This window comes from Oreochromis niloticus, linkage group LG2 (genome assembly GCF_001858045.2).
Source record: "Oreochromis niloticus isolate F11D_XX linkage group LG2, O_niloticus_UMD_NMBU, whole genome shotgun sequence".
Classification (NCBI taxonomy): domain Eukaryota; kingdom Metazoa; phylum Chordata; class Actinopteri; order Cichliformes; family Cichlidae; genus Oreochromis; species Oreochromis niloticus.
Window position 1 is genome coordinate 28212797 of NC_031966.2, and position 13722 is coordinate 28226518.

At 43.8% G+C, this 13722-nt stretch overlaps 1 protein-coding gene across 1 annotated transcript; it reads right to left on the reverse strand.

Moving 5' to 3' along the window:
- Positions 1–252: 252 nt before the first annotated feature.
- Positions 253–11018, reverse strand: mtnr1c (melatonin receptor 1C). Its single transcript, XM_003445875.5, has 2 exons — positions 10122–11018; positions 253–3009 (listed from the first exon to the last, which is right to left on the reverse strand). The coding sequence occupies exons 1-2, from the start codon at positions 10312–10314 to the stop codon at positions 2144–2146; spliced, it is 1059 nt and encodes a 352-aa protein (XP_003445923.1). The 5' UTR covers positions 10315–11018; the 3' UTR covers positions 253–2143.
- Between the last annotated feature and the right edge of the window lie 2704 nt (positions 11019–13722).

Genomic DNA, 13722 nt, shown 5'->3' on the forward strand with positions numbered 1-13722 from the left:
TGATGGACAGAGATTGCCTGGTGATGCACTTTGTTTATGTCACAGTGAGCAAAATCTGCAAATTGATTTAAAAAAAAATCTTGGGTATTTGCCTTGCTGTTTAACAGTGATATGATGCATAATTGGCTAATCAGTGTGACGCAGTGATCAACCTTTCTTCTTTAAGCAATCTCTCTTTCTTAACCTTTTGTTTCAAACAAAATGTGACACTATTATAAGACGCCTTAGGGGACAAGAAGAGAAAATAAACAGCACAGGTTCAAAAGAGCAGAAAAAGTAGAGAATGAAGAGTAGAAGGTGAAAGCAGAGGGAAGAAGGGTGACCAAGCCATCCGCCTGTGACTCTTTGGTGCCGTAGTGAATGCTGTCATTTTCCCTCAAGCCCCTTTAGTCACTCATCTGTGGCCGACCTTGCGCTGCCATGTGGGCTGCTTCTTTTCTTCCACATCACACACACTGATTTGTTAGAAGCAGAATTGAACAGTTTTGTGTCATTTTGCTGCTCCTGAGCGAGTTGACGCCGCCTGGCTCTGTAAGACAGCTTGAGTGCTGAGCCAACATCCCTCGTGAATTCAGATTCCTATTTCTGCATCTGTAATCATCCACTGACGATTTAAGTTAGTCAGACATCAGGAAAACTATTCAAGGTTAGCTGCCTCAAAGCAAAGCAGAATGCAAAGGCTGAACAGTCGACCTGTAGATAAATGTGAAACATGCCGATGATATTTACAAATACCGAGCTAGACATCGGGAATGTGTAATCTCTTTAATATTCCAGTAACAGTGCATCATATCAAAAATGTGTCACATTGACATCTCGGAGCCTCCCTGTGAGGTGAACAGCTCAGAGTTTGTTTGCTGGGTGGAAGTTGTGCTGGGAGGCTGTCAGAGCTCATCTTGGCTGGGGTGACATGTGCTCAGGCACCCTTGCACTATCACGGAACTACATCTCCTCTTTCCTGATGCTTATCAGGTCCCCCAGGCGTTTTATAAAGAAGAAGCCTAGCTTTGTTTACCATTTGTTCTTCCTCATTGCACAATCTCCCCAATCTTTAAATCATTTAGGGTCTAAATGGCAATGCCCAGAGCTTTAAATGTCCTAGTCTGATAGGCATATGAATGCAATGGTTAGAAATAGTTAAAAACAGTCGTGTTTGACAAAGATCTGCCAAAAAGCTATGAGAGAATGTTTTTCAGACAACAAGGCATGCTTTGTTGCATTAACAAACAAAAACCCATTGCGATATACTTGCTCTCCCCCCCCTCGTTTCTTCAATTATAACCGGAAGAAAAGCTTCCAAAATTTGTCCCACCGCGTCATTGCTCAGAAGATGAACCCAAGGGTGAAACAGCATCACGGTGAATTAATAAGCCAGTGAAACTGAGGCTGAGATGCTCACTCAGGCTGAAGAAGAAATACGAGGTTTGAGTTAGACTGAAACTGAAATGTGTTTTTGAATTGGCACCTGCCCCAGTTTTAATACTCTTGAGTCACTACCATCCAAATAAGAGCATTAAGTCTTTGGTAATTGATCCATAAAACAGCTTCTGTTTAAACCTAAAATTAGATTAAGGATTCTATTGAACGAAAATAAAACCTTGAGGCTTTTCTATCATTATTACTGTATTTAAGACCCCACAGACACAGTGGCCATAGAAAATACATTTATTTCATTATCACCATGGTGCTGACATACTCGTAATTATTCTGTGCAAATAGGCAGTGAGTCATTCTCGGACACGTGATATACACATGCTGGGACTTGGCTTTAAAAGTAGGTCCCTCACCCAAAGAGTATCGGACCTTAAGTGTGCGTGAAAGATTTTAGAGAATTTAAGAACATAATTTTCACAGCCTGCTACTATCTACTATCTGAATGTTCCTGGTAATTTGTTCTTTCTGTACTTTTTCCCCCTCGGTTTGTTAATCTGTCTTGAAACTCACTATTGAACACAAAATACTTATAATTATACAATCGATGTTTGTTCTCAACAGGAGTGCAAAGTGTCCAGCAAGCTGGAAGGAATATGATGGCAGCGGTGTCCTCGCCAAACACAAATGCATCTTTACAACATGAAAAAGAAACAGATCCTGAAAAGGCACTCAGTGAATCACAGGTAACATCCACGTTCCCGTTAAAAGTTCATACATCTATCTCCGCCACATTATTGTTTGTAATGGCTGGTGAAGGCTTGCTCTTCAGTCCCTCTGTGGCACATCTTGAAGTTTCCATGAGGAGCAAACGTGGAACGCAAAGAGTGAGGAGAATGGTTTTGTACTCTTTGCGGAAATTTTGGTTGAGCAGTCCATATATGATGGCATTGAGGCAGCTGTTGAAGTACGCCATAAAGTAGCTTGTGACGAAGAGCCACTCGGGTATGTTGGGTGCAACCTTCGGAGGATTTATGGCTACAGCCAGGCCTATGAGGTTCAGGGGGGCCCAGCACACGGCAAACAAGACAAACACCATAAACATAGTCAGGAAGTTCCTCACATCACTAGGTTTCAGTTTGGTCCTTTGCTCCGGTTTAACTCGGTGTTTCACCTGAATGACGAGCACCCATATCCTCATGTAGCAGTAGGACACCACCAGCAGAGGGATCAGAAAATGAATAATCACCACGGAGATTGTATAGTACGAGCTAACGGTCTGGGCAAAGGTGCAGGAGTAGATGCGAGGGTCGTACTGCAGTGAGCCGACGAAGAAGTTGGGAATAGTGGCGATGGCGGTGAGTAGCCAAGTAAGACCAAGGTAGCAGAGTGTGTTCCTCAGGCTGTACAGACGATCGTAGTGGAGACTGTGGCAGATGTAGCAGTAGCGATTGATGGCGATGGCCGTGATGTTGAAAATGGAGCCAATAACACTGAGACCCATGATGAAGCCGCTGACCTGGCAGTGCAGGTCACCCATAGTCCAGTCATTGTGAAAGATGGCCGTCAGGACCAGTGGGTAGGGGTACAGCGCCACCACCAGGTCTGCCACAGACAAACTCACCACAAAGATGTTGCCTAAAGAAAAAAAAATAGGTTAAGAAAACTGACTAAACGTGACCAAAAGAGAAGGTAAAATATGCAGGATCATCTTTAGCCAAACAAATCGTGATAGAAAACGTCAAATCCTCAACCAAAGTCAAATAAAAGTGCATAAAAGCAGTGATACAGGCCATCTGGTTTTTGCACATTCCCCATGTTAGGAAACCTAGCTAGAGAGGTATCCAGGTGCACTGGGAGTTAATGCTTAAGGGGTATAACCCTTCATGCATGAAAACATGATCCTGATGTCAGTATTTCATGAGCTGGGAGCAAGAATATCTGCATCCTTTTCATACTACATTATTTTTTACTGCCCCAATCTGGATCCAGGTCCATACTCAATTCTCTGTGTATGCTAATGCTGCTAGGTGTAGACGAGCAGTCGAAATGGGTCCAGCTGGAAATATTTTAACTACTAGGAACCTGATTGCCATGAAATTTGTCACACTGCAATATTTCCTTATTGGCACAAAGACGTTCACATGCATTTTCAGTCATTATATTAGGTACACTTGCTCAAATGCTCGTAAATATAAATATATGGTCGATGGCAGCAACTACATCTATACATTTAGACATGGTCAAGAATGCTGCTGACGTTCAAGCATCAGAATGGAAAAGAAAGGCAATTTTAATGATTTTGAATGTGTCATAGTTGTTGGTGTTAGACGTGCTGGTGTGTTTCAGAAACTGCTGGTCTACTGGGATTTTACATAACCATCTCTGTAGTTTACAGAATGGTGACAAATAAGAGAAAATATCCATTGAGTGGCAAAATTGCCTTGTTGATTAGGTCAGAGGAGTATGGCCAGGCTGCTTTCAATTCAGGCTGATGGTGTTGGTGTAGTGGTGTGGGGAATTATTTCTTGACACACTTAGTGCCCTTTAGTGCCAACTGAAAATCATCAAATTACCACAGCCTACCTGATTATTGTTGCTAACCATGTCTTTCTCGAGCACAGTGTGTGAAACAAGAAACAGGGGATTTCTATCCCGAATCTGTGGCGCTATCATGTCAATATGAACTAAAATCTCTAAAACTAAAATGTTTCCAGAACCTTGTTGAATCTATGCCACAAAGCATTAAAGCAATTCTTAAGACAAAATAGGGTCCAAAGCTATACTAGCAAGGCATTCCTGGGTGTATATAGTTTTTATTTTAACAAATATTCGGTGAATTCTCTGGATAATCATGTCCCTTGCAAAGACAAATTATAACTGACTTTTCATGGAGCCCCATCATCAGCTCAACCTATTTTGTCCTGTACTTTGATTAAGACCAGATTTAGTCAATTTAGCCAGTGTGAGCAAAAGGTTATCTCCCTATGGGCAGGTCCATCCCAATAATATGCTCTTCTCACTATAATGCTTCCTCGCTCCTGGGAAAAGGCAGTCAGATACTTAGAACGCAGTTAAAGTACATATCAACAAGGACGCGGGTGGTTTCAGGGTCCGATTACATCCAAACAAGCCCCCATCCTCCCGAGGTCAGGGCTGATTCTGGTGTGACACTGGATCTCCTCAGATGACATGAGTTATAGAAAATGACATGTGATGTTGTTACAGTGCAGCTGTTCTGGGTGGGGAAGAATAAAACAATAAATCAAATTGTAAAGTCAGATAAGAAGACAGATAAGAAGAAGATAACGCAATTGTGTTGGTTTTGCAAAACAGGGATTAACCTTGTGTGAGGTTGGAGTAAATGTGCAATATGTTAAGGACAACATAAAGCTGTTGTTTTACAGCCAATAGATCGAGTTGGTCCATCTTTTTAGAGATTAAGCGCTTTAGTGTATGTTAAAATGCTGAGTGACAACTTATAAAGCCAGAATGTAAAAGGAGCAAAGCTCTTGCTTGCTCAGACAACAGCTGAAACAACAGCGCTGATTGGCAGATATGATGGAAGTGGATTTGAAACACATGTGGCCATCAATCCGCATTCAGATCCTGTTGTAATCTCTGCATGCCAACAAGGCCGCGTTACGTTGTTTAGCAACCGGTCTAATTTTATTTCACTCCTGGAACTTTATTCACAGGGTGTGCCGATGAAGCAGACAAAGCAAACAGGGGCACAGAACATTTAAAGTTTCATGAAGAAGAAAATCAGATGGTTGATTTCACCTTTTCCCGCCGACCTGGAGTTTTTACAGACAAGTCAATTTTCCAAGTCACTAAAACGGCACCAGCCGTCGCTCAAGCCTGCTGGGACAAAAATAAAAAGCATTTGTTCTTCATCCTTGAGTCAGCTCAGTGGGCAAATCTGTCAGATTGCATTTGTGATGCTCCCAGTGCTCGCTCTGTGCTCTTGTCATTGTGCAGAGGTTTGATTCCTCGTTGACATCACATGGCTCCTTTATTGTGTGTGTGTGTGTGCATGTGTGTGTGTCGGCTGGACGGGGCACGGTCCGGCCAGCTCACTCTGGCTGAACCCTCTTACTCGCTTATCATCAGGAGGATGAGGTAAGTGCTAAAACACCGCTGAGAGGATCGCTGTGAAGCGGCCAGATGACTGTCTCTGTTTTGTTGGCATCGATTATTCAAACCCTGGACGAACCATTACCTCTCTACCTCGGTTTAATTAACCGACTTGGCCGGCGATGATGCTCATGACACCCAAACTCACAGCACTCAAGACCGCTCTATCAAACAGAGATGTTCTCACACGGATACGAGAACAGAGTCGACGTCTTTGGGAGCTATAATTACCAAGTGTTGAATAGACCTTAACCTGAATGCTGATTGGTTACAGGCCATTAGGGACAGCTGACACGCAGCCTTCGACTTGTCTGACACCACTGCAGTGATCTGACGTTGCAGTATGCGCGCACAAAAACTTGTGAAACAAGCGAAATGTTGCATCAGATTAACTGTGTCTTCTGTCCCGAGAGAGCCGCGCAACCACCCAGCGAATTTCCCCAGTGTGAGACTCTGTCATATTTTTCTGGTGAATGAAACATAAATTGAAACAGCGCATCACAGAGCACAGTGTGAGAGAGAAACTGGATATTTGTCATCGCTTCGTTCCAACCTGGCGGTTCAGAGCAGTAAAACAACGTGGGAAATAAAAAAAAAACATACAAAAAAAAAAAAAAAAAAAAATGTGTGTGGGGGGGGGGGAGCTGGAGCAATACAGAGTTACATTATGAAGATGCGGGCGAACACATGCAAACAAACCGCAAGACAAAACAAAAAAGGGCTGCAGGCCGATTTGGTTTTCAATCTCGCTGCTTCCATGGCTGCTGCGCATGTGAATCTCTGGGGTGCGTGTTCCTCCTTCAAATCCACCATCTGTACCCCATCACTCTCACTGCTCATACTGGAAACTTGATTTACTAAGCTTTAATTCACCCGACTATATTTATACACCTTCGGAGGAATTCACCAAGACATGCAGAAGGGTTTGGCAGTGCCTGAACCTATCTGAATGTCAGCAACACAAGGCTTATTACTGCCAGAGCATACCCCGAATATGATTGCATTCAACTTAGTAAGTCGTGTTACCATAAATAAGCAAGAATAACCTTTTGGCAAGGACACGGGCGCTGATGAATTAGTAGTGGCGACTTCGTGACCTCGTGTTCGTGGGGCCTTTCTAGCCAGAGAGGCCCCATGAACACGAGAATGAAACTTAACATTAAACTGACATGAGCTGCCTTTTGGTGACCCAGCCCGCTATGAGCCTGGTCAAAACCATCATCATCATCATCAGAGCCCATCTACCAATCACAGCCCGTATGTCTGAGATAGGAAAAAATGCAGCAGCCTGGAGTTAAAAAGGGGCATAAAAGAGGATCACTGGTACACAAACATCGTTCAGTGCAACAGGATTTCAAGGTAGGAGTGTGAAAAGTGGTCATTTTAAAGAGGAAGCCTCTTCCTGTCCGAGATGGATGAGCCGTAAATATGAGATTACATTTCCAGGTGTGGCTTAGCAAGATAATATTAATCTAACAATGCCCCACGACCATGCTGGAAAACTTAATATCATCTGCTCGGGGGGCATGTTTAATGGAGCGTGCTAAGTGATGTTCCCCGTGGATCTGTGCTGTCAATTTGAATTGGGTGCTGGTTTGACTCACTCAAGTCCACTGACTCAATTAAACCCACCCACCCCTGCTCCTGTGGACGCTGCAGTTTCTAGGTTTTATTCATGACTGTGGAGCAGCTGAGGGGGGTGCAATGCATCATTTAACAAAAACTCAAGTCCATCTTCAACTCTCACTACACCCCCCCACGACCCAGAGTTCGCACGGCACGGCAGGGCGCAAACTACACGCGCATGCGCAGCGTGGGATCTCTTCCTCCATCTGCTTCCCTCTCATCCTTTTCTTTTTCCAACCCTCTTTCTCTCTCTCTCTCTCTCGCTCTCTCTCTCTTTCTGTCTGTACCGCACTACTCTTTCTCTCTCCCGAAAGCATTCTGTGAGTGTATTTTTAGTATGGTTAACCCCCAGTGGAGAAGCGTAGTGTTAACACCCCATTGGCAGTCCTATAAGTGCCCATGCTGTACACTTTGAGGATCCGGTGGACACGCCCTGTTACATTTGCGCACTTTGAAAGACCCCCTGCAAACCTGATACCAATGAAACATAAGGTACCAGATCTCGCCCCCAAGATGTTTCAGCACTTAGAATGCGAAGCTCGTGTTTCCATGTACATGACTGTTTGTTTTTTGGGGTGTGTGTGGGGTTAAATGGTGGAGAGTGAGGGGGTATATCGAGGAAGCGTGCAAAGCGAGTGTGTTGAAATGAAACAGAGCGGAAAGGTCCTGCTGCTGCTGTGTGAGGAAGCAAACCAGCTGTCTGAATAATGTGTAATGGAGAGATGAGATGGGATGTTTTCAGCAGCCCGCCTAACACATCTATATCTGAGTGCGTGCTTTTATATATGTATGTAAACCTTAAACTTACACTCCTTGCGAGGCCTAAAGAGTGACGCTGCATGAAATCGTATATGCAGGCCCTGCGCAAACAACAAACAAGCAAACAAGAAGGGGCCCATGTATAAAGCTACAGCTGTTCTTTAGCTGTCTCCATGCTTCCCTTTTGGAAACTGTACAATTAAACATTCATACAAAGCGAGCCAAACCTATAAATAGCTTGTTAAGAACAGAGAGGAGATTGTTGATAGGCTAACGGCAGCAACAATTTCAGTCACTTAAGGACACACGTGGAAAAAAAAAAAAAAAAAAGCAAAGCGATAGCAGGATGGGCTCTGAGCTTCCACTGGAGTTTCAGGTTTCTATTCATACATGCGAACAAACGGAGCAGCACAACTGTGGGGAGGACTCGCGTGTGACTAGATATGTCAGCAAGCCCAATTAGAGCAGGGGAACACTGACGCGAGGTCTGCAATCAGTGGAGTGCGCACGGTCCACCAGCCCAAGGTGGACTCTTGAACAGGCCATTTAGTCCTGGCCTGTTTTTTGAGATCAGTGGACTGTGCCATTATTTATTTATTTGCCTTTGCCAAGCAGATAATCAAATTATTCTCCGGGATCCTCAACTTCTTGCCAAAATGGCTTTGGGTTGCTGTAAAACGGGTGTGTTATGTAATGTATTTGAAATTGTAATTAAAGGCTCGTTATCCCCAACACTCGCTGACCTAATCCCGCTGCCTCATTAGCATGCTCCCATTAGCATTTTGTTGTGATCGCAAGGTTTACTGTGTTTTCTCGCTCGGGCTCAGAGGGCGTCCTTCGCTTTACTTTGAGCCGCGGAGCTGCTGGGTATAATTGCCTGGGTGCACGCTGCTTTCTCCTCCAGACCTTTAAGTTCAAAAGCAGCAGAGTATCAAATGCACCGCGTGCTTGTTGCTCTCTGATATGTTGTCAGCCTCTGCAGGACATCTCGATGTTCTATTCGGCACTTTTTATTTTTAGTAGGGAAAAAAATCACGAGATCCGGTCAATTAAAGCAAAATGCGCTCCTGTGTCCACGCATCTGTTGCACAGCTGCCTCTCATACCATAAACTATGTAGGGCTTCAGGATCTTTACTGCTCAGTCTGTCCTGTGGCTGAGGGGGTGGGTCTGTCACTGCTTATGTGTTTCTATGCCACACAATATTGGCTACTATACAGCTTTTACCAGTTTATTTACAGAGAGACACGACAAACTAGTAATGACTGCCAACATTTACTAACAAGAGACTATTATTTGTCATCCAAGAAAAAAGTGGGAGCAAATCATGAGAATATCTCTGCATATCATCTTTTCATTTCCAAGAAGAAGGATGTGCTAGTTCTTTGAAAAGTTTCTTATTCTGGCTGATTAATGATGGGGGGAACTAAACCCTGCTCCTCCAGTGCTTAGATGAAAAGGCACCTTGAAGAATATTGGTGCGCAAAACATAAAATGCAACTCATTTATATATACAGTCCCCAGGGTTATGAAAACAGATACCAGGAGACAAACAGTGCCAGCCACTGGAAATGACAGTGGCTTCTCAGTGGCCATTAGAAACTACAGGCTACAAGATAAAAGGGACAGCTGAAAGATAATGCTACCATTGCCAAGGAGGAGAAGGGACACAAAGGTAAAAAACAATAAATGTCAGCTTTACCTTCACTCTGCTGTCTGAACATTTCAAATCTAGCCCACAACGGATGAGGAGGAGGGTTGTGTGTGGCATGAAATGTGTGCAAAGCAACAAAGAAACCATACAACGGTGTCTCTCACCTTGGCTGCTCATCGACACCTGATATAAGGAGGGATGTGATTTATCAGGGATGGAGAAACCAGCAAGGTTAAAGCCAAATGGAAGGGAGAGTGCGTGCCATTATTTATGAAGAGATATGAAGGCAGGCAGGCAGGCATGCAAGGCTGTGGAAACTCTGTCACAGTGAGGCTGGAGGTCCACTTCAGATAGCAGTTTGATTGTCATACAAGAGGGAGGGAGTGTCACAGGCCACACAGTGCATTACATAATTTTAGTTATGAATGAAGGCAGGAAAGAAAGCTCACTGAGAGAGAAGTTGTTTTGCTTTGCTTACTAAATTCAGCTGGTAAAGAATTCACATGGGTTCTTTTATTTTGAATAGTTAGGATCAATATAAGGAATAACTTCCTGCAATCCTCTGTGCGTCTCACCTGGGTTCCGTAGCTTTTTGTTTCTGTACACGGACAGGATGACGAGGAGGTTTCCCAGGATATCTACCACGATGGTGAAGATCAGCACGCTGGCCAGCGCAGTGGACACTCCAGCAGAGGTAGCGCTCAGCCCGCAGTCGCTCTCATTCCGCAAACAGCTCGAACCGTTCGCATCCTTCTCCTCTACATCCATCTCCTCCACCACCTCCTCAGGATGCAGCTGCCATGGTGGGCTTACAAGTGTTCAGATGAAAATGTAAAATAAAGAAGAAGAAGAAGCACAAACCAAAAACGCAAAATGACTTCACGGGAGGGAGTCTTGAACTTCTTTGCGCATGAAACCACACTCCCCCGATTGTGGAGTACTAGGAGGCTGAGAGGATGAGAGTCCTGACATGATCTTTAGAATAGTGACACGCTTTGCCCATCCGGGGGGAAGTAAGGAGGTGAGAAAGGTTGGGAAAGCTCGAGTTTCACGGCGGCTCTCAGTGCGGTCAGTCACAGAGGCTCCTGCTGCGCGCCGCTCCATTCTGACAGGGTAGCTCTTCCAGGAGGCATGTGAGCGCTGTCCTGTGCGTAATGGAAATGCGAGGGTGCAAAGCGTGCGCACACACAGCAACACGGAGTCTGATGGCTCTGAGAGCACTGTGAGCAACACAACCTCCGTTCAACTTAAATACTGAAGCTCATCACTTAAAAAAATATTTAAAAAAAAATTAAAAATCTGCGAGAATAAAGTCTGGGGTCTCAAAATCTAAAAATATCCTCTGCCTCCTGAACCGCTGTGGTGTGCCATTCTTGCTGAATAACAACTCGTGTGATCCAAATGGACACGGGGGCTGTGGAGAATCGTGGCCAGGGCAGTGCTGCTTATTTTTAAATCTGAAAAATAAGGGACTGTGACTAGCATATTCACCGTGGAGCCAAAGTGACACATGATTTGTAAGAGCCTTTATTGTGAGAGCATCCAGCGGATCGAGAGATCCTCCATGTGCATGGAAATGGCGCCTTCATGTGTCCGGAAGAGATTCTTACAGTCAGATGCATACAGAGAAACAGAAGCTAATGATTTCATTATATTATATATATATATATATATATATATATATATATATATATATATATATATATATATATAATGAAATAGATATATAGATATAGATATAGATATAATGTTGCATGCAGCCCTTAGTTGCACAAATCCATTTGTGACATCCATTTGTGCATTGAGTTAGTCTACCTATGTTATAGTCTAAGAGCTCTATAGAATTACTACATAAATGTTCTGAAGAGTATCATAAAAGTGGCATGAATATATATGATGTATACAAAGTCTCACATTTGGTCACATTTCCCCTGCAGTGCACTTGAATTTGTGTCCCTTTAGATGTGGAGAGAACGGTGCAGTTCGCAATCAGTGTGTCTGTAAGCATGAGGTGATCACAGGATGCCAGAGGGTGCAGAGTGGCGGTTTAAGCAGCTGAGGCTGAGCTCTGTCCTCACCATACGCTGACAACACAATGGCAACTCTTCTTGTTTTTTCCAGCTAAGGAAATATAAATGACATCATGTTTTTCATATTTCCCACTTGCATTGTATTATTTTGCTTTTAAACTTCTATTATTGTTTACGCTGATGCATTTTACTGCCTAACTAAGCACTGGAAGCCCTCTTACAGATTCTGTCACCGCTATTGGTCCTCTACAAAACCAGTAGCAGAGGCATTTAGTCCATGCACACACAGAGATCTGCAGCACCAAATGTTTTTATCACAGAACAGTCTGTCCCACCTCGAGAATATAATTAAACTAATCAGTAGCTTTTGGCTGTGGAGCTCCCCTCATTCTCCTCAATTCATTCTTATTCAAGGTGTGTCGCTTCCTTCTCAAAACCATATCGAAAAAAAGACCTCAGATATCTCAGTGCTACGTGACTGGCCTGGGGAAAACCGTATAGCTCATATAAAATGCTGTGTGACTCCCCGCACATGTCCCAGTCTGGTGCCAGATGCGAATCAGAGTTCAAAGTGATGGATTTATGAGGAATGCCCAAAACAGCACAAAAGTTCACTCAGCAGCTACAAACCTCCTGAACAGTAAAAGGAAAACAAAAAAACTTTATAACCCAGTTCCTCAACCAAAAAGAACTTCTCACTTCTACTAAACCACTATGAGATGCTCCGTATTTACAGTGTACTGCTACACAAAGCTAAAGTCTCGACTAACAGTTGAATCCACGTTTGCATAGTTTCTCTGCTCGTGACAGAAAATCTCCCGTGACAGTGCACTCAACTAACTGCTGGCTTAATGGTGGGAGTGGCAGAGACGAGGAGAGGGGCTGCGGTGGAAGTCAGCTTGAGTTTAAAAGGCTGCTGTCCTACATTTCTTCAATCCACAGGCAGCTAGCTCTTCAAAATGGAACAATCACAGCGCCCCACCTGCTTCAGCATCAGACACACAAACACCCACGCACTCTCAGCGAGAAGGCGAGAGAGATCTACACAGATATAAAATCACAGCATCCCCACACCGGAGAAATGTCAGTCAGTAAGGGTTGGACAGATAGTCAGTCTTTTTTAAACCCTTTCCTGTAAGTGAAATTCCTGAAGCAACAAGCGGATGAGGTGTTGCTATTCAGCAGCTGAGTCAGAAACACAAAAGGAGTTTCCACTTGGGGTGGATCGGGACAAGATTGGACCCAAGGTGCATTTAGAAACACTGCAATCTCAGTAAGGCCAAGGCCTCTTTCTCAGTCCTACTGGAGCGTAACTGGCCGTCTCAAATATCCAATATCCACTACTGAACCATCAACCTTCTGTGCAGTGCCTTTACTGGCTAGTTTTGCACTGAACTGAATGTGTCAGCTTGATGCAGCGGCAGACTGAAAGTACTTCTGAACTGACAGTTTCCATCAGCGTGAATATTGCGGGTATGAATGGTGATGCTTTTAAGCCCACTGTGAAGCATTTGCTTAAAAGAAACAGACCAAAAATGCAGACTCAGTGGAGGGATTTATACTACCCACTTTTATGACAATGTTTTAATAATGCTTTATATCCATAGATGTGAATAAATCTAGGATTCATAGCTGAAAGTATTTCAAATTCCTAAACATAGAGGCTTTGTTGCTCACTTGCACTGATGTGAGAAGCTCCCAATATGATGCTGCTGAAATTAACAATGATATCTCAGTATGGAGACTCTGAGTTATAAGCCTGAACTATATCCGTGTGACTGCAGAAAAAATGCCCTAAAAGCGAAAGAAAGAAAAACATGTTCTCCAGTGGTCACTTAAATGTTTGCTGCACTTAGAGACAGCGCACAAGAGAGGTGAAGAAGAGAGTGCAGGCAGGGTGGAGTAGGTGGAGACAAGTGTCAGGGGTGATCTGTAACAGCAAGAGTGAAAGGGAAGGTTTACAAGACGGTACTGAGACCTGCTGTGATGAAAAAGACAGGAGCTGGAGGTGGAGGTGGCAGAGTTGAAGACGTCAAGGTTTTTATTGGGAGCAGTTATTAGTGCTGTGCCATACTGCAAATTATGATATCAATCTGATAGCAAGTAAATACAGGGCCAGTATTGCTCATACCACTACCGATTCTTT

Excerpts from the sequence above, each read along its gene's own strand:
- mtnr1c (XM_003445875.5), bottom strand. The coding sequence starts at position 10,314 with ATGGATGTAGAGGAGAAGGATGCGAACGGTTCGAGCTGTTTGCGGAAT. Across the intron at positions 3,010-10,121 it reads CAAAAAGCTACGGAACCCAG|GCAACATCTTTGTGGTGAGT; the intron begins GTGAGACGCACA and ends TTTTTTCTTTAG.